The 24,835-nt window shown below is 34.6% G+C and overlaps 1 protein-coding gene across 11 annotated transcripts in view; it reads left to right on the top strand.

Annotated features, from left to right (window-relative positions):
- The window catches only part of LOC143230727 (endoplasmic reticulum mannosyl-oligosaccharide 1,2-alpha-mannosidase-like), a 31,458-nt gene extending 12,557 nt beyond the window's left edge, over positions 1-18,901 (top strand). For all 11 annotated transcript variants that reach the window (XM_076464786.1, XM_076464779.1, XM_076464783.1 and 8 more), the window contains exons 7-11: positions 8,155-8,343; positions 8,784-8,971; positions 15,220-15,343; positions 16,509-16,703; positions 17,621-18,901. In XM_076464786.1, the coding sequence (XP_076320901.1) occupies positions 8,155-8,343; positions 8,784-8,971; positions 15,220-15,343; positions 16,509-16,703; positions 17,621-17,953 (1,029 nt within the window). In that variant the 3' untranslated portion in view covers positions 17,954-18,901. The remainder of the gene's footprint in view (positions 1-8,154; positions 8,344-8,783; positions 8,972-15,219; positions 15,344-16,508; positions 16,704-17,620) is intronic.
- The last annotated feature ends 5,934 nt before the right edge of the window (positions 18,902-24,835 follow it).

The raw sequence follows: 24,835 nt of genomic DNA, 5'->3' as shown, positions 1-24,835 counted from the left end.
AGTGATAGTGCAAACAGATCTTTCTGTGCCTCCAAAAGAATTGTTCTCAAACCAAATGAAAAATCTTTTGACCTCCATGGTTAAAAAAGTTGATGAATCAAGGTTAACACCCATCTCTGTCCCTAACATACATACCAGCAAACCCCAAGATTTACTTCCTTTGGTTCTGGGCATGGGCATTTCCTTGGGTACATCTTCTCTTCCACTCCAAAATGCAAAACAATCATTCATTTATGTTTTCAGTGGCTGGAATCCTATTTCAACAGCAAATACCTGCCCAATCAGCCCAAAGCAGGATCCATGGAGGTTGATAGAGCTCCCTCCAATAATGACAAAAAAAGTTGTGCTTGTAAACAGAAGGGCTCTCCATCCAATTAGCCTACACATAAATAAAAATGGCCACCTTGATAGAATAGAATTGTCGAGGTTTATGTTCTAATCTGGATGACATCAAAATACTGACTTCATCCTACCATCCTTTATGTCTTTCCTAACAGGAAACATTTCTAAAATTTGCCAATACAGTCACCTTTCAGCAGTTTTCTTTATACAGAAATTACAGACTTTGTGATGGACAAGTGCATGGAGGGGTGGTACTGTTGGTTGATCAGCATGTGTCCACCCTGTTTTTGCCACTCGACACACCCTTGGAGGCCGTAACCATTCGTGTTTCCTTGGGTCATACCATCACTGTTTGTTCTCTCTATCTATCCTCTGTAGAGATATATGATCAGTCAGATCTTGATGCTTTCATTGAACAATTGCTGTCTCCCTTTTTAAATCTAGGGGACTTTAATGAATAATATCCCATGTGGGGAAGTGCTAATATTGATGGGAGGGGTTACTTTGTAGAGCATATGCTCTCTGATCACAATTTTTCTCTTTTTAGTAGTGGTTCTCATATTTATTTTCATGCACCTAGTTTGTTCTTTACTGCTATTGATCTCTCTTTTGCTCCCCTTCACTGTTTTCCCATGGAGGGTTGGCAATAATCCACAAAACAGTGGTCATTTTCCTAGAATTTTGAGAGAGAGTGACCATGGTCGATGCCACCCAATCCACGTGCCCAGGTGGATGCTGGAGTCAAGCAAACTAACCCTCTTTTACTGCTCTCACAGAACTTGATCCTGCCATGGTCTGTAAGCCATCAGTAGATGACTGTGTGGCAGCAGTAACTGACTGTATTATACAGGCATTTGCTCAATGCATTCCTTAAACCTTGACCTGTTTTCCACAATATCCTTGTCCATGGTGGAATCCTGCCTGCCACATAGTACAGAAGGCTCAAAAACAGGCCTGGGATACTTTCTGTAGATATCCCACACTCTCACAGCACATCGCTTTCCAGCAGGCCCTTGCACATGCTAAGTGGGTAAGATGTCAAAGCCAGAAGGAATCTTGGTTTAAGTTCACAATCAGCATATCTTCTACCACCAGTTCCAAAGTCATATGGGACAATATTTAAAAGGTCAATGGACAATATAATTCTGTCCCCCTCTCGATCTTTCTCTCTGATAGCCAGGAAGTAGCTGATACCTTGAGCATCACCGATTCTCTAGGTGAAAGCTTTTGCCATGTATCTAGCACTTATGCTTCTTCCTCCACCTTCTTAGCCATCAAGACTCGGGCAGAGTGATCACCTTTTTCCTTTCAAGCTGATTGTCTCTATGACTATAATCGTCCCTTTACGCTGGTGCAACTCAAAATGGCCCTTCATTGGTCAGACCTGATGATGTATACTATGAAATGCTATCTCCTGCTTCTCTTGCTATTCTTCTTATTGTTTTTAACTGGATCTGGCAGGAGAATGCACCAGGCTATTTTTGTACCTTTCTCTAAGCCTGGGAAGGATTCCAAGATTCCTTCAAACTACCATCCAATTGCTTTGATGAGCTGTCTCTGTAAGACCTCAGAGAGGATGGTTAATGCTTGTTTTGCTTGGTTCCTTGAATCACACAACCTCCTCTCACCCATCCTGTGTGGGTTCCAATGACAACACTCCACCACGGACTACTTGATTCGACTTGAAACATCAATCAGAGAAGGCTTATGATACAGCATGGAGGTGTGGCATTTTGCGAGACCTCCATATATATGGGTTACGTGGCCACTTGTCCATTTGTATTAAAAAGCTTTTAATGGACAGGCAATTCCAAGTTTGTGTGAGTTTGACACTTTCCCGTTCTTTTCTACAGGAAGTTGGAGTCCCTCAGAGCTGTGTATTGAGTATCACACTTTTCAATATAAAGATTAATGCCATCATTGAACAACTCCGTCTTACTGTTGCAAATTTACTCTACGTCGAAGACTTTCACATCTCATGTCAGTTGTCGAACATGAGGTATATTAAGGCAGCAGCTACAAATGGCTCTCTCAATCATTTACTGAAATGGACCACAGCAAACGGCTTTAACATCTTTCTCTCTAAAACCGTTTGCATACACTTTTGCCACCAACAGGGTATTCACCCTGATCCTGAATTCCATATCAGTGAAGTTGTGCTGCCTGTGGTCCCTCAGATAAAGTTCTTGGGCTTATCTTTAACTGTAAGCTGACCTTTATACCACACATCAAACATCTATGGGTCAAATGTTCAAGAGCACTGAACATCCTCCATGTCCTCTCTTCCACCACTTGGCTCTATGTCAATGACTTTCGCATCTCATGTCAGTTGTCGAACATGAGGTACATTGAGCGGCAGCTACAAACTGCTCTCAATCATTTACTGAAGTGGACCACAGCAAATGGCTTTAACTTCTCTCTCTCTAAAACTATTTGTATGCGCTCTTGCCACTAACTGGATATTTGCCCTGATCCTGAACTCCGTATCGGTGAAGTTGTGCTGCCTGTGGTTCCTCAGACAGTGTTTTTAGGGCTTATCTTTGACTGTAACCTAACCTTTATATGACACATCAAGCATCTAAGGTCAAATGTACAAGAGTACTGAACATTCTCTGTGTCCTCTCTTCCACCACTTGGGGAGTGGATCAGTATTCTCTGTGAAAGATATATCGTGCTCTTATTCAATCAAATCTCAACTATGAATCACTGGTCTATGGCTCTGCCAGGACCTTGGCCTTAAAGATGCTGGACCCTGTTTGTCATCATGGACTTTGGCTCTGCACCAGGGCTTTCCGCACTTCCCCAGTTCAGAGCTTATACATAGTCTCATGAACCTTCTTTGCATATCCATCATTTGCAACTGTCTTTCCTATGTCCTTCGAAACTTTGTTCCTTACCAAAGCACTCCACCTGGGGTTGTATTTACCTTCTTTGATGGGCCATACTTTTTCAGAACAGACAATCTGCCATTGCTCATTTTGGCCTTTGTATCCAGATGCAGTTGGATGAATTGGGTCTGTCCTTGGATAACATCGCTGTATCCACTGGTCAGCCCATCTTACCTTGGCTTATTACAGTCTGCAAATGTGACCTATCTTTAAGTCATCTAAGAAAAGCAGACACACTCAATTGGAAATACTGTCTGTTATTTGCTGAATGTCTTTCGAACTATCCTTCCATTCTTATTTGTACAGATGGTTCAAAATCAGATGACATCTTTCCTTTTGGGCTGATCATCTCTGAATATAATCACCCCTTTACACTGATAGAATTCAAACTTGCTCTTCATCTGTCTAACAGTACGTCAATTAGACCTGATGATATTCACTACGAGATACTGCATTATCTCTCTCCTACCTCTCTTGCTATTCTTCTGGTTATTTTTAACCATATCTGGCAGGAGAATGTTTTTCCTGATGCTGATGATGCCATGCTATTGTTCACCCTTTTTCTAAGCCTGGGAAAGCTCCCAACATGCCTTCAAACTATCATCCAATTGCTTTGATGATCTCTCTCAGTAAGATCTTAGAGAAGATTGCTAATGCTTATCTTATTTGGTTCCTTGAATCAAACAACCTCCTCTTGACCACCCAATGGTGGGTTCCGATGATAGCGCTACACTGTGGACTACCTGATTCAACTAGAATTGTTAATCAGGGAAGCATTTTACTTAGTGAAACGTGTAATAGTGTATGGAGGTGTGGTATCCTGCAAGACCTCCACTCGTACAGGTTGCGTGACCATTTGCTCAATTTTATTAATCATTTATTAATGAATCAGTGATTCCAAGTCCATGTGGATTCAACACTTTCTCATTCTTTCCCACAGGGATTTGGAGTTTTTCAGGGCTGTGTCTTGAATGTCACACTTTTCATAATAAAGATTGATGCCATCAGTGAACAACTTCCACCTGCAGTTGCAAGCAGTCTCTATGTTGACAACTTCCATATCTCATGTCAGTCATTGAGCATGAGGTTTATTGAGGGGCAACTACAAACTGTCTTTGATCATTTATTGAAATGGACCACAGCAAACAGTTTTACCTTTTTTTACTCTAAAATCATTTGCATGCACTTCTGTCTCAGAGAAGTTGTGCTTTCCATTGTCACTGAGGCAACGATTTTGGGGCTTATTTTTGACTGTAAGCTGATCTTTATTCCACAAATAAATCAGCTATGTGTCAAGTGTACAAGGGTACTGAACATCCTCTGTATCCTCTCTTCCATCTCTTGGGAAGTGGATTGATATTCTGTGCTTAAAGTCTATTGTTCCCTTATATGATCGAAACTGGGCTATGGGTTTCTGGTCTATGGCTCTTCCAAGACTTTAGCCTTGAAAATGTGGACCCTGTTTACCATCAGGGCCTTTCTGCACTCCTTCAGTACAGCATTTGTACACTGAGTCTCATGAACCTTCTCTTCGCTTTTGCTATTTACAACTGTCTTTACTGTATGTGGCAAAACTTCAATCCTTACTACAGCATCCCACCTAGGGTTATCTTTTCCTTCCTGCATTTTAAGAATAGACTGTCTGCTATTGCCTCTTTTGGCCTTCATATCCAGGCACAATTGGGTCTATTCTTGAATGACGTTGCTGTCTCCAATGGTCAGCACATCCCCAAATGTGACATTTCTTTGAGTCATCTGAAGAAGGTGGATACTCTTGATTGGAAGTACTGTTTTCTATTTGGCAAACATCTTACAAACCATCCTTCCATTCCCATTTATACGGATGGTTCAAAATCTAGTGACTCTGTGGGCTCTGCTATGGTTTGTTGTAGTTCAATGGTTGCACACAGGATCCACTCTTCAGTTTCTGTGTTCACTACCAAACTGTACACCATTTCTCTTGCCCTGAATCACATAGAAGCTGTGCAGTACACGAAATGTACTATGTATACAGATTAACTTAGCTCTCTACTGGCTCTGGAATTGATTCACATTAGTTCTCACTCTATTCTTGTCGCTATTCAAAACTGACTTGCTCATTTCTGTTTATCATCCATTTCTATCCAGTTCTTATGAATACCAGGCCACATTGGTATATGCAGGAACAAGCTTTCTGACACCACAGCTAAGCCTGTCTGCTCAAGTGCTATCACAACCATACCTATCCCATACATGGGTTACTGTCCTGTATTTAAAGCTCAGCTCCATGCTATTTGATAATTGACTTGGAGTGAGCAATGTGATAACAAGCTTTTCCACATAAAACCTTCTGTTGAACTTTGGCTATCTTGCTTCCATAAGAATTGGAAGGAGAAGTTGTTCTAGCTAGTCTACATCTTGGGCACAGTTTTTTAACTCATCATTTTCTTTTATCTGGAACTGATGCACCAATGTGTGGTCTGTGTGACTCTGAAATCATAATAGCTTACATTTTACTGTTGTACCATCATTACAACTGTGAGCGATGGCACCATTTTAGACATATTTTTACCATGGTTTCACCCTTGATTTTGGGCAATGTCATTAATTAGCGATGTTGACACTAACCACCTCAGTTCTGTTTTTAAATTTTTAAGGGCCATTGGCCTTTTTAACTCCATTTAAGTTTTTAATTTAAAAATTGGACTTTGTTTTGTTTTAACATGATTCCTTTTTGCATACTTTAATAATTTTAATTTTAATTTTTCACTGGTTGTATGGTGCAGGTAGCCTTGTTGTTTTGTGCCATTAAACACTGAACAACCAACTAACTCAACCCCACTCCCTTTTCTGTGCATCATCACAACCTTTCTACTGTTGCTTCAATGCTGGTTTCTGGGTAGCCTTGTTTTGGTTGCGTACTGGATTTGCACACGTCCTGTTTGGGTGGTTAGAATGGACATTGTTTTTCTTCTACCTCTAATGCTTGAGGTGAAAATAGTTTGGACCCTTCTCCTCCTACTGCTACCTGGTTTTGGACTGAAGCTTTCCCACCAATTATTGTTTGGCATGCTCTAGCCCCGTTATACATCATTTTATGTGTCCAGTTGCTTGTGAATGTGTTCCTTTAGGGACACATATTTTCACAATGAGGCACTTAATTTATTATATTATAATTTTAGGTAGCCTTAATTTGAGTTAAATAATAATTTAAATTTAGAGGGTAATTAAATGTCAATATGTATCCAATTTATGGTATTTGCCAAAAAGATTGATACACAGTTTCTTTTTCAATATAAATATATTTTAATATACAAACAGTTATACAATTGACAATAATGGTTATTACAAGTAATGATTTACATACAAAAGTTTTACAAACTTGCAAACAATATTGAGTCTTTTATGTGATTTGGAAGTAGATATCTTATTGAGAGTTCACAATGAGCAAATCAGTTTTGTGTTGTAATATGCTTAACAGGGAGTTAATTAGCTCTGCATCAAGTTTTCCACTTGTGAAGTTATATAATGTTTTAAAAAAATATACTAATATCTGATGTGAATCCACTGAAGTTAAATGGTTTATTATATTCAAAATCTATTAAGTTTTTGGTCAGTATATCTTATGTTCTCAATTAACAATTCAGAGGTTTATAGTTTACCAACTGTAGCAAACCAGTAATATACACTGTCTTCTTGGCATGTCTCGTTGGTTATATTTATAGGTGAGAGTTTCTAGAAATTTCAGTCTGCAAAAGACTACTACTGATATACTAGCATTTAGTGAAAATGATATTTAGTGGTATAAGTTATCTGCATTTCTAAATATAAATTTAATTTAAACATCAATAATAAAATAATAAACTTCATAACATAGATGATAGGTGGTGGGGTGTTATTGACTGGTTTGTAGTTCAAAATTAGTAATGGCAACAGATAGCTTTATTAGTTATGCTCAAAATAAGAAATTCATGTGAAATGTTTTCATAAATTACTATAGTAAAAGAAATCATTTTAGCCCTGACAGTTACATTGTATCATAGCATTAAAACAAATTCTCTCTTAGTATTTACATTTAATAAAGCTGCAGTGTTGACAGAATTATGTGTTTCAGTTTCCTGACTGTTTATGTCATGCTGAAGCTTTACCTTGGTGTGGTGTATATAACAATTGATTATTTGTCCAACCACATTTTTTCTTGTTTCAGATACAGTAAATTGCTGGTCTGATTACTTGAAGCAGTGTGCTTTAATATGAATAAAAATTGATTAAAATACTGAGATTTGTTTGGTCAATTAGTCTTGTTTTTTATAGCTGTTTTCTTTTCACATTTCACTAGTAAGAACAAGTGTGATGTAGCAGTAAAAGATTGGAATAAAAAAAAGTCTTTAGTAACTTTCTTGGGTCTTTACTCATGATTATGTTATGTTAGTTTTAAATGTTGTTTTCTACAAAAAGAAATAACAGTAACTAATTTTTATATTTTTACAGACTTTAGAATTTCAAAATCATTTGTGTAGATACGATTATTACCCAAAAAAGTTACTGTTTTTTCTATGTTATTTCAACTGTTTATTTCATCTTATTTATTTTGTCAATTCCACTTCATTTCAACTGTTTATTCCACTTTATTCCTGCTGCTGTTCCATATCATTCCTACTGTTAATTCTATATTAATCCTTATGTTGATTTCATGGTATTTTCCTGATAATTTCACATTATATTAGTCCTACTGTTTATTTCACTATATAACATTGGATTAATTGAAAGTATTTTATTCAGTTGTTGCTAAGTGAAGAGTGGACTTTATAATATACATTTGTTTTACTATTATCCAGTACTCTGATTGCTGTTTAATGTTTATTAAATCTATAAGCATCTGCATACCAATTTTTGTTTTATAGATTATGTACTTATGGTTTAAATTTATACAATCATGTAAAAGATTGACATTGGGAACCGTCTGATGCCATGCTTTAAGACTCGATCTGGTGTTCCTTACTCTGATGTTAATCTACAGTCTGGCATTGTTCACCCTCCTTCATGGAGTACTGACAGCTCTGTGTCTGAAGTGTCCACTGTTCAACTGGAGTTTCGAGATCTTAGTCGCGTAACTGGCAGACCTGAATATGAGGTTAGGGGTTTAGTGATATCTTTTTATCACAAGATTTATTATTTACTAATTTTTCATTTTTACTATAAAATTACCCTTGTTTGTCAGTGTTAATGTTTACAAAGTAGATAATATATTTCTTGTTTAAGAATATTTTGAAAGTTTAAAAAATGTTGATTTTCTGCAAAGGTTAAAATGTACTTAAATTTTATTAAACTGAACAAAACCTAGATTTTATTTGTGATTATAACCTAATACTGTAACTACTTTGTATTATTTTTGTTTGTAATCTCAAGAATTGGGTTGGAAGTGATTTAAATAGAAGAAAAGTTTTATTTATGGCCAGTAAATAAAAAATAACATTACAGCCAAAATTTCAATTACTGATTTTATAAATACATCATATTGTAAATAAGCAAGTTTAGAGAAAATCAAATTTATATTGTAAAGTTCTTTATCAGGAAGCAGCTTTTCACGTTTCCAAACACTTGCATACTTTGCCCAAAAAGGATGGACTTGTGCCAATGTTTATTAATACTAATACGGGTGAGTTTCGTACTCGAGCCACTATCACACTTGGAGCTCGAGCAGATACTTATTATGAATACCTTTTGAAACAGTGGATTCAAACAGGAAGAAACATAACATGGTAGGTAAAGGTGTTAGAAGTATAATTAAAAAAAAACGTCATTTTATTCTATAATTCATGCTTTATGTTCAGAAACAAAAATAGTTTTATTCTTTTTTTTCTCCAAAACTCATGAAAATGATGTATTTGAATCCTTTGCTACCACTACATTTCATCTTCATTTCTCTAAAAACCTTTTTCTTAGGTCTACAACAGTTTTATCCTTTGTGTTTTTTATTCTTATCTGGAGAGTAAAAGTAATTTGTTTTCTATTCTGATTTTATTTCCAAAATGTCTAAATCTACAGTTTCTGAAAAAGATATTAGCTGGTTTCATTATTATGAAACCTTAACATAATTCTTTTTTCAATATAGTACGTTACCTTTGTTCACATAAATAGCTATTCTCATTCAGTCTCGAGCATGGATTCAACTGTGTCTTTACGTAAGTCTAATGCAACAACAACAACTATCAGTAGGAGTGTAACACACACCCCTGATGTATATGACTCCTGTTTGATTCTGCCAAACTATCACTTCTCATTTGACGGTGCTCTTGTCAAGTCATTCTTTATTGTGTTTTTAGATCATGTTTTTTTTCTCATTAAACACTGTCCTCTTTTTGCCATTCATTCCAAAGATGAATTGTTTTTCTAAATTTCAAAACAGTTTCTGAACTTAAGAATAACTTATTTTTTCCAGTTTCAATTCTTTATTCTATTGCTGTTGTCTCTAATCATTCATCTTTTACAATAAATTCTGAAGTCCAAGTTACCACTTCAGAAATACCATCGACCAGCACATTTACACAAACTGCAGGTGTGAGTAACTCAGCTATGAAACTATCAACTCTCTTTCACCGTGAGATTGATCATTATGGAAGTTAAAATGCTTTTCATGATGTTGTCCATATTTCTTCTAATCATGTTCAGGCCAATGAGGAATTTGACAGCATTTTGCCTCCACTTCCTTTCCCTCCTTCATTTTCTACAGTAAGTATTCATATCCTTTTTGTTGCCTCAGCATTGTAATACCAGTAAATGTTTTTTGGAAACAACACCAAATCTTTCCCAAAAAACCATAAGACCTGTAATTCATCCTTTCCTAGGTTTATATTCCATGCTCTTTGTTATACCCAAGAAAATTGGAAAATGGCAACCTGTGATTGATTTGTCCTGCTACCATCACTTTTTGGTTCTCCCCCAATTAATCATGGAGTATTTTCTCACTCTCAAAGAGTTTTTTTTTTCTCTCTCTCTCTCTTTCCAGGTTTGTAGATGATCAAAGTCAATATTGTGAATGCTTATCTGCATATTTTTAATATCTCATCTGTTGAGATGTTCATCGTGGAGTAGTTTATCACTTGTGGACCTTGTCCTTTGTGCTTGTTTTGGTCCTTTAAGTCTTTTGATAAGTGGTTAATGTTTTTGTGCATCATGTACATACTCGGAGGTTGCACTTACATCATTATATGGATGACTGGCTTATGTTAGTCAATCCATCACACACATCTGCTGCTCCTGAACATAGCTTGTGTGGCTTGGTTAATCAAGTTGGAGAAGTCATTCCTTGTACCTAGTTAATAACTGGTCCACTTGGGTGTTTTTATTAACACTCATCTCACTCAAGCTTGACATTCTTTTCTTCAACTGCATTCCATGGAATTTCAATTCTCCACATCCTTACTGCTCACTAGATTCTTTCACTTTTAGGGATGTGGTTTTCTATGGAAGCCTTTATCCTTATGGGACAAACACATATGGAGTTTCTTCACTTGGTCCTACATGATCAGTGAAACCTTGCTTGGGATCCATTGGAGACTCCCATTTTCCTTCCTCCTCCTGTCAATATTATTCAAAGGTGATTGCAAAGGGCTGACACATTAGTCAGTGTTCAGCTTTCCTCCCTGCATCCAGATTTGAATATCTTAATAGAAGTTTCCCTTCAGGGCTAGGGGATATGGCTTGAACAGCAGGAAGTTTCAGATCTGTTACTTTCATTTGATTGATCCTATCATAATGATGTCCTGAAGCTTCTGGCCATACCTAATGCTTTATATCATTTTCTTCTTCTTGCCAGAAATCATCTGGTTATGATTCATTCTGACATTTTGGCAGTGGTTACTTTTATTACCCACCAAGGTGATACCTTTCTCTTTCCATTTATGGTCAAACTTTGGATCTCCTTTTTTTTTTATCCTCACACTTAGTATTTATCTCCTTGTGTTCCATATGCTGGGTGCTTGTAATCTTGTTGCAGATCCTTTTCATATTCTCTGTTTTCATGCCTGTTTTATATTAGTTCCCTAGCAAGATGATCTAAATTATCCTAGTGAGTCACTTAGTTTTTGTATGTTCTATTTGCCCTTCTACATAGGTGTTTATTAGTGTAGGTAGAGTGTTTCCTGCCAGTGATTTTTGGGTTTGGGATTTTTGCTTACTTGACCCACTGTACCTCTTCTTCATGATTTTCTCACTTGGCAGTTTGTTTGTGGATCTCTTCAGTCTTCTTATGAGGCTGTTTTATCCCACACTTTTTGTTGTGTTCCTTTCTAATTTGGCTTTTAATTTGATTGGCTTATAGTTCCTTCTCTTCTTCTTTTAATTTGTCCCAGAGGCCTTCTCATCAGATTAGACACCTTGACTTTTTGCTGGCATTTCATCTCTGTTGTCCCTTGGAGAAAATTCTTCAGTCAGGCATATGGACCACATCAAGTAAGTTCATCTCTCACAATCTTCATTGGATCACTATTTCTTCATCACCAGGTTATCTTCTTCCTGTGACCATTATTTAGACTTTGGTGAGACTGTGAGTCAATAACTTATCTTTTGTAAGTCTCTTACTTTTCAGGTGTATTTACCTTTCCTTTATTCCTGTACAGATTCCACTCTGTGGTGAGTAATGCCTGGTCAGATATTCTTCAGGTAATCAAATATGCATTATCAGGCCATGTTGACTTCATATTTATAATTGCTGTGGCCACTCAACATTCATTGTTGAGATGGGGTGTTCACAAGAGTGCTTATAGGCTTACCCTCGTTATATAGATTTCTTTCGTTAATATGCCCATTCTGGATTGTAAACACCCATGGACTTCCTAGGTAAACCAGAAAGGTTAGCTGCCCATCCCTGCCATTCATTCAACTGAATGAATTGAGTCTGGTATGCTTTCTGAAATAGGGTTCTCATGGTTATTTATTACATTTTCTCCATTGTTGACTTTCCTCTGAACTCTCCACTGTATTTTCTCCCTCCTTCTTTTTTCCACTAGAATATGGGAGACTAATTTTCAGTTCCAAATCACTAGGGTGGTGGACCATGGAGTCACCCTTCTGAATATTATAGTGATATATAATACAAACAATGATGAAATTGCTCAGTTGACAGTAGAGTAATGATGTTCTGCTGGTGTAGCTGATGAGATGTTCACCAATCTGGTGTTCCATCTTTGTACGGGCTTATCTGAGGGGATGTAGCTTTGGAGTGAGCCATCAAAATTGCAGTTCACTCCTTCATTTGGAATCTCTCATCCTACCCCCACATGGATGTCAATTCCCAGTATTTGGGTTTTGAATTTCCAGCTATCTCTGTCCCTAACCTTTTTTTTCTACTTTACCCATGTTGTGGGTCATAGTGGTGGTACTTGAAAATTAATGCTGTTTTTTCCTCTTATACCATCTCTCAATTTTCGTGTAACAAGGATGTTTTTGCACTGAGGTGGTTTTTTGTCAAATTGGTTTTGAATGGGAATGTTTATTATACCAGTTGTATGAATGTGAGGGTCCTGGATCTGTCAAACAGTTTATCATGTGTCCTGTTCACAGATCAGTGGGCTTAATATTTCACTCCAGTCTACTGACCTTGAGACGAAGATGGTATGATCCTTTTTTCTATGCTCACACAGATGTCGGTTCCTGGTGGCTGGGTTTTCAATGCAACTGACTTGTCGTGTATGGTCCGTCGTGCCCTAACCACTTTATACCTAGGAACACATCTTTTTTAATCTAACACATAATCATGTTATCCATGTGATTGGGATTCAGATATTATGTGGTTCAGATCCCTATTCACCAGTTGATCTTTTTTTTTTGGATGTGGTTCTCCCATTTTTATGCCAGCATATGTGTCACCTATTTCCACACTGGGTGAAGAGTATATCTGGTACAGAAGTGGTGAGGTCTCGTACATATGATTGTCTAATGTGAAGATCTCTTTTCAGGTGCTTTCTAATGCTTCTCTCTTTCTCTTGCACTGGTTTCTTCACTATTAAGTGTAGGATTCCAGCTTTTTTGTGTGAGAAGAGATAATGTAGCATTTCAGGAGTTATAATTTTCCTATAGTGTAACTATATCTCTGACAAGTTGTCACTTTCTTTCACACTCCCCATTGAAAACTGGTGCTTCTATTTGCTGCCAAAACTCAAAATAATAATTTGGAAAAACTAAATAGATGAGTCATGTGTGTCAGGAGGGTGTGTTTAACTCTTATTGGTAGAGGGTTGTTGCATGATCATTTATATGCCAGGCACATTCAGATTATGTTGAATCTAGGATACTTTGGAGTTCAAGGCTTGTTGCATGCAAAAAAATGTTTTGCCTATAGAATGTAGTACTGAACAAAAATAGTCATTTATGTGAGAAGGAAGTGTCCATTGGAAAAACATTTATAGCATAGGGAAATTGTAACTCTTGCAAATGTTGACATATCAGAATTATACACCATATTTTATTACATTTGAAATACTTTGATTTGCAACAAAATGTAATGGGGTTTACCTGATTAGAAGTTTCTTTCATCACAGGTAATATTATTCAGTTACTAGCATTATTCTTAACATAACCAATTAGAAAACTCATAATATATGAATTAGCAACTAATATTGTGTTTGATATATATTTAATATAAACACAAACAAATAAAGAATAAATATCTATCTCATATCAAAGTTTTCCAGACTTAACTGCAAGCTGGCCAATAATTAATTTGTAATTCTTATGCTGCAATTCCTCATTTTCTATGTTCAGAAGTGGTTGGTTGGTTTGGTGTTTCATGGCACAAAGCAGCTTAGCTATCTGTGCTGTTCAGAAGTGAAAGAAAAGATAATTATCCTAGGATATTGTGTTCCATACATAGTTCTTCATCCATTTTTTAACACAGAAAATAGCCTTTCACCTGTAGTATTGGTGATTCATAGCATGCCTGTTTGGAAATCTAGAATAAAATCCATTCATTGGCAAAATTATAAGAAATGTGTTGTTTCTTTTTTAAATGCCTGTGTCTTTTTCACTCATATTGTAATTAACCAAAGGGCAAAAACGTCATAAAATATGAAACATCTGTAAAAACATTTTAAATTTAGTATCTGCAGCCTCTGTGTAAATATATGAACTCATTAAATAGTTACACAAAATTATTTTCTTTCACTCTACTTAAAGTGGAATGTTTGCAGCATTGAATTAAAAATTACATTAAGAAAATGTTATCTATATTTTCATTCAGTCATGCAAGTGTCAGTTATATAATCACAGATGTTATTTTCATTCAATTTTCCAGTATACTAATATCTGATACACAATAAAAAGTCTTAAAATGTAACAATTTAATTATGATTAATTTTAAGGAGTATCTAAGACTGATAGTATGCATATTATTATTATGATCTAATTTATGAAGAAATTGAAGTGTTTATCTGAATTTTTTATTTCTTTTTGTAAAATATCTTTTGATGAAATTACATTTTTGTTCACATAGAGTTGTTTACTAATATCAGTATCCTATATATTCACAGAAATAATGTACAGTATGCAAGTCATGCAATTTGTTTATATGTATTGCAAAGTTTTTAGTTTGTTAATAATCTATCTAAGACTGAGTGGTGTTTAGACAAAGAAATAATAATTATATTTTAGTTTTGAAAAGATTGAGTAAATGTTGCCTAATTTAAAACAGGAAATGTTCTAATTTTTATTTTATTCTTGTATTTATGATAAACTTTAAAAGAATGCTATGTTACTTACTCATGGAAATTTACTTTCATAATCAACAGTAATTTTACTTTATTTTAATTTGAGTAATAATAAGAAATATATATATTTACAGTACAATTAGAAAAACAAAAGAAACATTCAGTCAAAATTGTTGTAGTGACTAGTTACTGTTATTTAACTAAAGATATATTGTACTGTTCTTGTTATAGTTATATAATTTCCAAAACAGTCAACAGAATGGATCAGTCTGATGTAGAATGAAACTGTATGTTTATCTACACAGGTTAAAAGAAGACTACATGGAAGCAATTGAAGGTGTCATGAAAAACCTTGTTCATAAAAGTAAACCAAATCAATTGGTTTTTGTAGGTGAACTATTAAATGGAAAAAAGTATAGTCCAAAAATGGCAAGTTGAAGAGATCTTTTTCTCTTCATAAAAATATGTAATAAACATTATAGGCTATTTTTGTGCTAATTTGTTTTAATTTGTTAATTGATACCAACTGTGTTTAGTTCTTGATTTCATGTTTGTACATCTCTATATAGTCTATAATTTTTCTTTCTGGCCTTTAGGTGAGTTTGACATGCTATTTTTTGCATAAACAGTTATTTCTATTATGTTTATATGTGAAGTTTTCTTTTCTGCCCCAGTATGTGTCTGAATCATTCTTAGAATATTATACCAATAAAACCTTTACAATTAGAAATTAAATTAATGTAAAATATCCTAAGTTAGTTTTAACATGATGAACATCAGAAATGTGAATAGTGTGTATCAATGTGTAAAAGTCAACAGGAATATATCATTAATGTAGTTTTCTCCAATTGGATGATGTTTTTGTTTCATGTTGATAGACCAATAATATGTTTATGTACATCTTATTTGTGTAACTGAACATTGGTTCATTTCTCTGAATTTCTTAAAACTGTGTACTACTAAATATATCCTTCACAAGATATGAATTTATAAAAAACTATGTACAGAAACAATAGTTTTATTCTCTTTCTCCAAAGCTAATATAACCTATATGTATTTGTATTACTTGCTACCTAATTGCCACCTAATTCACTTTGCCTAACCTCTGTTTATCCAACAACTGTTTATTATATCTACACAACTTTTATTCTGTGTTTTTTAAATGTAATTTTCTGCATTTATATTTTTCTACTACTAAATAGCCTACATATATTGTTGCTCCACATATCTAGGATAGATTAGTCTAATCCAAAGTCTGTTCACATTATAGTTATATGTATTTCATATATTATTTTGTTCCCTATGCCATGTATTTTTTCAGTCTTCTCTCTTCATCTCATTGGCATCTTCACTTCATATGTTTTTATGTTCTATATTCTGTTTTCTTTGTGCATTGTATGATCATCAAAACCCCATGAATTTTTGTTTGACATATTATTGTGGCCCATGTAATTAATGTATATTTTGTCTGTACTTCTTAAAATCACCTAATGTATGTACATTTTGTTTCTCATGCCCTTAAAACATTGCATTAAATAATCTCTACTCTTTCTGAGAATATTTAAGTTACGTTTTTGTTTTCTATGCAAACTAGGACCATCTGGTTTGCTTCCTCCCTGGGACCCTCATTCTTGGTTATCATTATGGAATGCCTATTTCCCACCTTAGTCTTGCAGAGCAGCTAATAAACACGTGCTACCAAATGTATGCCATTACTGCAACTTTTCTGAGTCCTGAGATTGCCCACTTCAACTTGAAAAATGAAAAATCGTCGGATATCATCATCAAGGTGAGTCTTAGAGTCATCACGCCTCTCTCAACTGGAAATGGTCAAGAAGGCTACAGTTGTTTGCCCTACCCTAAATGATACGTTTTTTACTTTTTTATTTCAAATGACTTCTTGGTTTATATATTTTTAGCAATGCTTGAAGAATGAAATATTTCAACATGAAGAATATTAACTTTATAATGGTAGAATCAGCAGGATAACTTACAAAGTAAAGTCTCAATCTGATTAAACTAATTTAGTTCAAGAAAAAAATAGAGTGGATACAATGCATTATACAACATGAAAACCATCTTTATTCAAACCAGTGGACAAACATAGTGTACATACTTGTGCTGGGACACTGAATAGTTGCTGCTACTGAATCTGTGGATTAATCAACAGATGTTTTTTTTTCTCTTCTGATCATTTACTCATGATCAGATGAAACTGGTATTCAGATAGTAATACAGTCATTCTTAAAATGTTAATGTATTTATCACCCATGTTAAAAATAGATTACAGTATTTTTGTTTTGTTCTTTACTTATCAGTAACTTTTCATCACAAGAAGCTACCTACATAGGTAAATAATAAGACTAGAGTAATACTCTTTATCTAGCTAGGAATATAGTGTCTTAAAACAACGACCCATAATGATTACAATGCAGTGATCTATCAGTTGGGGGTACCTTTGCTGTTGTCAATATTTTTGGTAGTAATCCTAATAATATCTAAGAGGTTTAGTCAACTTAAAAGATTTAGGTTAGTTCCAAATTACTACAAGCAGTTCATGGTTTAAAATTATTTTCATAATAAAAAAAGTATATATAAATATTTTAACTAATACTGTCAATGAAAGTAACATTAAATAAAGAATCATACATATAACTTTAAGGATACATAAAACTATTTGTTGCTTCATTATTTTCTGTCTTTCAGAGTAATGATGCCCATAACCTCTTACGTCCTGAAACTGTTGAAAGCCTATGGTATATGTATTATTTTACTCATAATGAAACTTATCGTTCTTGGGGGTGGAATATTTTTCAAGGTTTTGAACGATACACCAAAGTTAAAACGGGAGGTTACACCACAATTAATGATGTGCGCCATCCTCTGTTTGTTGATCCTCGTGACCTGATGGAAAGCTATTTCCTAGGAGAGACTTTGAAATATTTCTACCTTTTATTTAGTGACCAACAAGAGCTTTCTTTGGATAAATATGTAATCAACAGTGAAGCTCACCCTTTACCTATATACAATGCAAGATAGCTGTACCTAAGTTTCTATTTTGTTTGAACTTCATAAAATTTGTGTTAAAAACTTGAGGTTTTATTACCTGGGTATTTTAGTGACAAGAAATTTGACTTAACTAATCTGGCCTTTTTTCATATCATGGACAAATGAGACTGGTATTGAGATAATAATATGCTGTATACAGTTATTTAAATCTTTTGAGAGAGAAAAATATGGATACAAATATTTTATTTGGTGGAACCAAATAATTGAGTTCTTGTACATGTAGCTTTCTGACTGTAAGAGTACTGAGATTCTGTTTCTCTGCACACTGAAGGTACAACTTTATATTTCTGGATTTATTGTACTCTAATGTACGTTGATTTTACACATATACAAACGTTGAGTTTTAGTTTATTTTTTCATTTGTACTAATGGGACAGGTATTAATTTGTTGTTTTGTATAATTTTAAGTTTATTTTTATATGTTTATTATACTTCACTGTAAGTATGTGGATTAAAGAAAAAAGTAATATATTTTGTTGTGAAAACGTTTTTAGACATTTTATGATTTTTTATGAAAATAAGATTGCTAAAGTATATTTATATACTTTCCCTTCAACATGTTCTACATATCTTAAAAATAATAAGACCATATTACTAAAATTGACACTTAATTTTAAACAGAGAACATTCAGTAAGCAGTTAGTGAACCAAGAAACCACAGACTTACAGCTTATAGGATTAAATTGCATTTGCTCTTGCATATATGCCTGGGATTACTGTTTAAATAGTGACATACAAATGAAATGAACAAGAAATGTCAGTAACTGTTCTCTGTAACATTAGACTTATTTGCATTAAAAAATATACCATATCAGCTAAAGATGTACGTATTTGTTGTATAGTGAAATTTATTTCTTTTTAAGAATACTGTAACTTCATATCCTTTTATTTCAGTGAATAAATACTGTTGATAAAATGTATTCTCAAAGTTTGGTACAATGTATTGATATATTTTGTTGTACAAGAGTAGAATCACAAAGCATTAGAGATTAGTAATTAATTGATATAATTAACTTCCATGATCATCAGTTACATTGATAAGTGTCATATAAAATAAAATTATGATTTAAACCAATTAATTTATTGAAAATAATCAGCTCATCAAAATTGGGTTTTTGCTTATTAATGTTTTCAATTATTCCAACAATCCAGTTAATAAAAACATTGCCATTATCATTTCTCATTATTAGCTTAAATTATGTTTCTTCATGTTATTCAAATAGTATTGTGACTCATGAAAGCAATTCATTAATGAGCCAAACAGTTTATCCAATAGCAATTTACGCTAGTCATACATCAATATCTTTAATGTTATAAATATTTCAACCTTATTAAAAACTCGTTTAAGTCGAGTTAATTTAATAGCATCCTGTTTTTTATGCCATCCCCCTCAGTGGCTCAGTGGTGTATCTGTAGGCTTATAACACTAAAATTTGCAAAGATAGCACATTGTATAACTGTTCTTCATGACACAAAAAAAACCTGTTCCTTACTCAGTTTCTACAATTATTTTACATCTTCAAACTTGTTAATGTTCTCTTAAGATTGCTCTAAGTTATTTTTACAATAAATCTGATAAACATTTACAATGCTAGTAAGGAATTTTTTATGGTATATCTTTATCCAATTACTAAAAAACAAAAACAAACTGATTTTATAAAATTAAAAGTGTTTTGGATAACATTTAATAAGAATTATAGCAGTGGAACAGCAATATGTCTGCAGACTTACAACACTAGAAACTAGGTTTCAATAATTGTGGTGGGCAGAACAATTAGAAAAACTTCATCAATTACCTTGGTAATATATGATATTGCTAAATATTTTATGAAAAACATTGTGTAAGTAATCAGTAAGTAGTTTCTTTTTTTCAAGATCACCAAATGCCATGACGTTTTGTGAGGGCTTCTGCATATTTTTCATCTTCATACATCTTCATGGGTAACAGTAGACGAAGCCCACAAGTTTCTGCATTTCTCTTTCATCAAAATGAGTCACTTCTTTCTTATGATAACTAAACATTGTAGTAATATAAGTTTTGTTGGTAACTGAATTTTTCAAAACATGTTTTGACATCAAATTTTCTCCCACAGAAATTGTGTTCTGATACCAGACTGAACTTGGGTTTAGTATAAACAGTTATCAAAAGTACCTATTGCTTGAAATCAAGTAATTTGTATGACATTTCTGAAGTGTTTTTTTAATGTTTGTTTCATGTGTTTTCCCTATAGTTTTATTTGAAACAAGGTCATTTAACTTCTAACTTAATGACAGTAGGGTTCTGGATTACAACTCAATTTACTCACTAGCTAAATTGCTAATTAACAATCCAGTCATAGATCAGATTACTAGTTAACAATTTAGAATCCTATGTTCAAATTCTAGAACCTGTCTTTCCACCATTCCACAGATGGAGTAATATGTGAATAATACTTTGCCTTTTTTTAAAATGTCAAATTTGTGTTGTTGTTTGCTTAACAGTTTGTGTCGAAAGCTGACAAACTGTTGGAAAGCAACAGTCCTAAAAGTCGTTATAAAGATATAAATAACTTCACATTATTTTTCCCACAGTCCTCTTAATTTCCTTTTTTTATGAAAATTATTTTTTCTACTGGACAAACTTAAATTTTAACTGAAAGATTCTTCTAATGCTTTGGGGAGGGGAGATGGATGGAGCTTGACTGCAGCTGACGTGATGCGTGATCTGCCAATTAAACAACTGTAACGTGAATCACTAGTATTCTTTCCAACATTGCAGAGTATTAAAAGTTTTGATTTGATTTTATGAATCATGTTTACAAATGAAACTGAAAAACAAATAATCTCTATCTCTCAATGCAAATATAGAATTAGTGAAAAATATACTATTTGTTTGGTTATACAATATGTATAACCTACTCTCAAAAACTTAGTCACTGATGTGCACTACCAGTTCCTAAAGTTGCAGTAGCAGAAGCTAGTCGTATGAAGCATTGCCTCAAATAGAATTTATGCAAGTCCCAAATTTAAAACTTTTAACCCAACATACATTCCGTTTTTGTGTGTGGGTTTGTTGGTGTTGTCATTACTTGCATTGAGTCTTACAAAACATTGACAAAGTTTTAGAATTAGAGATTAAGAAATTAATGAGAAAAAATAAAAAAAAAAAAACCTATTATTGAAATACTAGTTAATGATGATTTGTTGTCTGAGGAAACATTGAGGGGCTACTCTAGTGCCTCCATTTGCCAATATGGTTTAAGTGATAAATATAAGTTAGAAATCTACCTAAAATTCAAACCAATTGAGCTTGAACAAGCCCGTATCAAAGCTGAGAAAGAACAAGCCAGTATCGTTGTTGAAAGAGAAAGTGTCAAGTCTGTATCAAAGCCAGGAAAGAAATTAGACTAAAAGGAAGGAAAAGTAGACTCAACTCCAATTGACCAAAGCAAAACAACAACTTTGAATTCAGTTAATTTGTTAAAGTACCACTATTTAATGAAAATGAAGTTGATATATATTTCCATGATTTTGAGAAGATTGCTCACACCATGAAATAGCCCACCTAAAATAAAATGGCCGTTATTGTTGCAAAGTGTTTTAACTGGTAGGACCAAGAAAAAAATGGTGCTCTCTCTCTCTAGAAGATTGTATGCCTTATGGTAAGGTTAAAGTAGCCATTCTTAAAATATGCAAGCTAGAACTGGAGGCTTATTGCCAAACGTTTTGATGTTACTGCATGCAAGATAGTCAAATGTATGTGAAATATGCCCATAAAAAAGGTTTATTTTGATTGATGGCGTAATTCAATGCATATTGGCAATAGTTTAGACAAACCAAGATAGTAATGTCTAATTAAGGAATTTAAATGTGACAACATCAAAACTAACTTAGATGATAAAGTTGAAACAGTACAGGAAGCAGTTCTTTCCCATTATTACACTCCAATACAGAAAACTACTTTTCATTAAAGACATTCCTGCCATCTCAACAAGAACCTGTAACTGTTCAATCCATTAAACTGAGGATTCTTCTAAAAAATCATCATCTCTAGTTCGAAATCTTCATATATTCGGGATAAAACTTCATCAAAATCATTAAAGCCTGTCTTCCACTTTTGTAAAAAACCTGATCATGTTCCCAATTGTTGGCATTTGAAAAAGGAAAAGGAGGCAACACTCGGTGCATTTGTGAAGGCTTTTCACTAGGTTTTGGAACATGGCTGCGGGGATTCGCTAATATTCAGCCACAGGAGCATTAGTGATGTCGGGCGAGAAGGTCTGCCTCGCAGTCGGCGTTCCAATTCATCCCAAAGGTGTTTTATGGGGTTAAGGTCAGGGATCTGTGCAGGCCAGTCAAGTTATTTAACACCAACCTTGGCAAACCATATCACAGAACGGGAATACTGAAGCGCGTAGGGCATAAAAATTGTCTGTTCACAGTTGCAACACTCACTGACGAGTTCTAAACTGCATCTGGAAGCAACGTAAGCACAAGAAATGTTCGTCGGGAGCTTCGTGAAATGGATTTTCATGGCTGAGCAGCCACACACAAGCCTAAGATTTCCATGCTTAATGCCAAGCATTGACTGGACTGGTGTAAAGCAAACCGTCATTGGAATCTGAAGTAGTGGAAACGTGTTCTGTGAAGTGATGAATCATACTTCATCATCTAGCAGTCTAACGGACAAATCTCTGTTTGGCGAATAACGCTATCTGTCTGAATGCATAATGCCCACTGTAACGTTTTGTGGAGGAGTAATAGTGGTCCAGGGCTGTTTTTCAAGGTTTGAGCTATGCTCTTTAGTTCCAGTGAAGGGAAATATTAATGCTACAGCATACAATAACATTATAGAATTATGTGCTTCCAACATTGTGGCAACAGTTTGGAGAAGGGCCGTTTCTGTTTCAGCATGACAATGCCCCCATGCACAAAGTGAAGTATATAAAGATATGGTTTGCTGAAATTGGTGTGGAAGAACTTGACTGGTCTGCACAGAGCTCTGACCTCAACCCCATAAAACACCTTTGAGATGAATTGGAACGTCGACTGCGAGCCCGACATCACTAATGCTCTTGTGACTGAATATGAGCAAATCTCCGCAACCATTTTCCAAAATCTAGTGAAAGCGTTCCCAGAGGAGTGGAGAGTGTTATAGCAGCAAAGGGGAGACCGACTCCATATTAATGTCCATGGTTTTTGAATGAGTTGGTCAACAAGCACATATGGGTGTGATGGTTGGGTGTCGACATACTTTTGGTCATGTAATGTAGGTGATACTATAATATTGTCAGTTGTCTCTTATCACATAATTTAAATATAGAATGCATAGTTTTAGAGATATTTCTGCAGGTTCACCAAACGTTTTCTATTAAAGAATAAATAAAACCAATATTAAGAGTAATAAATGTTTTTATTTCTTGCATTTGAAGTTCATATGCCATGTTGTGTTGTAACCTGCAGAGTGAATAATTCTTCACGTGATTCACGACATATGTCCGTTTTACTGACATCACGACAGTACAAATTACAACGTCAAGTGTCCTTTATGTCACGCTACTGTACTAGTGCGAGTCGTTATTTTCGTTTCATGTTTAATATTGAAGTGAATAGGGATAAATTTATAAATTTAGAGTATATGAATTGATAGAAGATTCTCGGGTGTAAATTTGTTTTTGAATTTCGCGCAAAGCTACTCGAGAGCTATCTGTGCCAGCCGTCCCTAATTTAGCAGTGTAAGACTAGAGGGAAGGCAGCTAGTCATCACCACCCACCGCCAACTCTTGGACTACTCTTTTACCAACGAATAGTACGATTGACCGTCACATTATAACGCCCCCACAGCTGAAAGGGCGAGCATGTTTGGCGCGACGGGGATGCGAACCCGCGACCCTCGGATTACGAGTCGCACGCCTGAACGCGCTTGGCCATGTCGGGCCTAGCGCTATCCTACCGACGAACGTTGGAGTTTGTTTGATTGTTTACAGTTGAGTGCAAACTTTTTCAGCAGGTTTTTTTTTTTTTTTCTGTTCGCTAGTCATCGCGTATATCGAAACATGATTTTCAGCGTTATAAACTTTTCAGACTTACCGCTGAACCAAATATGGAATATTTAATTTTCAATATTGACTTTTGAACACATGTTAAGAAATTGACTGCTGATATAAAAAAGAAAAAGAAAGAAAGTTGACAAAACGGTAGTAAAAATCAACTGTAAAAAGACACATAGTAAAGAATGTGCACTTGTTAATGTGAAAATATTAATAAAAGCCATAAAATGTGTACTAATCTTAATCGTCGTAGGTTGTATGTACGATCAATGATCAGTGCGACTTTTCGGGGCCTAAAATTTGAGGACTCAAATAAAATAGGACATAGATATCTTCTGTTTAGTTTTAAAATAAAACATTTCAAGAAAACCTGTCATTTACACTGATCTCTGGAGATTTCCGAAATAAATAAACTGGCTATCTTGCGTAACCATGTACTGATTGTTTCTAAATCAAGAAATGCGTGCATTGAAACGACATACAGATTCGACAGAAAGTGTTCGTACCCCTGCGTCGTGAGTAGTTTTTCTTCATAACTTAAAAAGTATCACGATTAGGATAATTAAAGTAGAGTATATTATAAATATTATACTAACACACATCTACATAATTCTTTGTGTAAATTGAACGACAAATAAACTGTTTATACACAAATAACCAAACATAGGAGGGGCAGAAAGTGTTCGTGTGTCTACTTTAATGGTCAGTTGTGTTGCCTTTTAGGTAAATTACTTGGCGCAATCTCTCCTCATAGCCTTCCATGATTGTTTGACAGTACCGAACTGGTATTTTCTTCCATTCTTCTTGACAAAAGGCCTCCAAC

The sequence above is a fragment of the Tachypleus tridentatus genome, chromosome 10 (genome assembly GCF_004210375.1).
Source record: "Tachypleus tridentatus isolate NWPU-2018 chromosome 10, ASM421037v1, whole genome shotgun sequence".
In the NCBI taxonomy this organism is placed as follows: Eukaryota; Metazoa; Arthropoda; class Merostomata; order Xiphosura; family Limulidae; genus Tachypleus; species Tachypleus tridentatus.
Note: the sequence above shows the minus strand (reverse complement) of the source record. Positions and strands in the feature narration are given on the sequence as shown.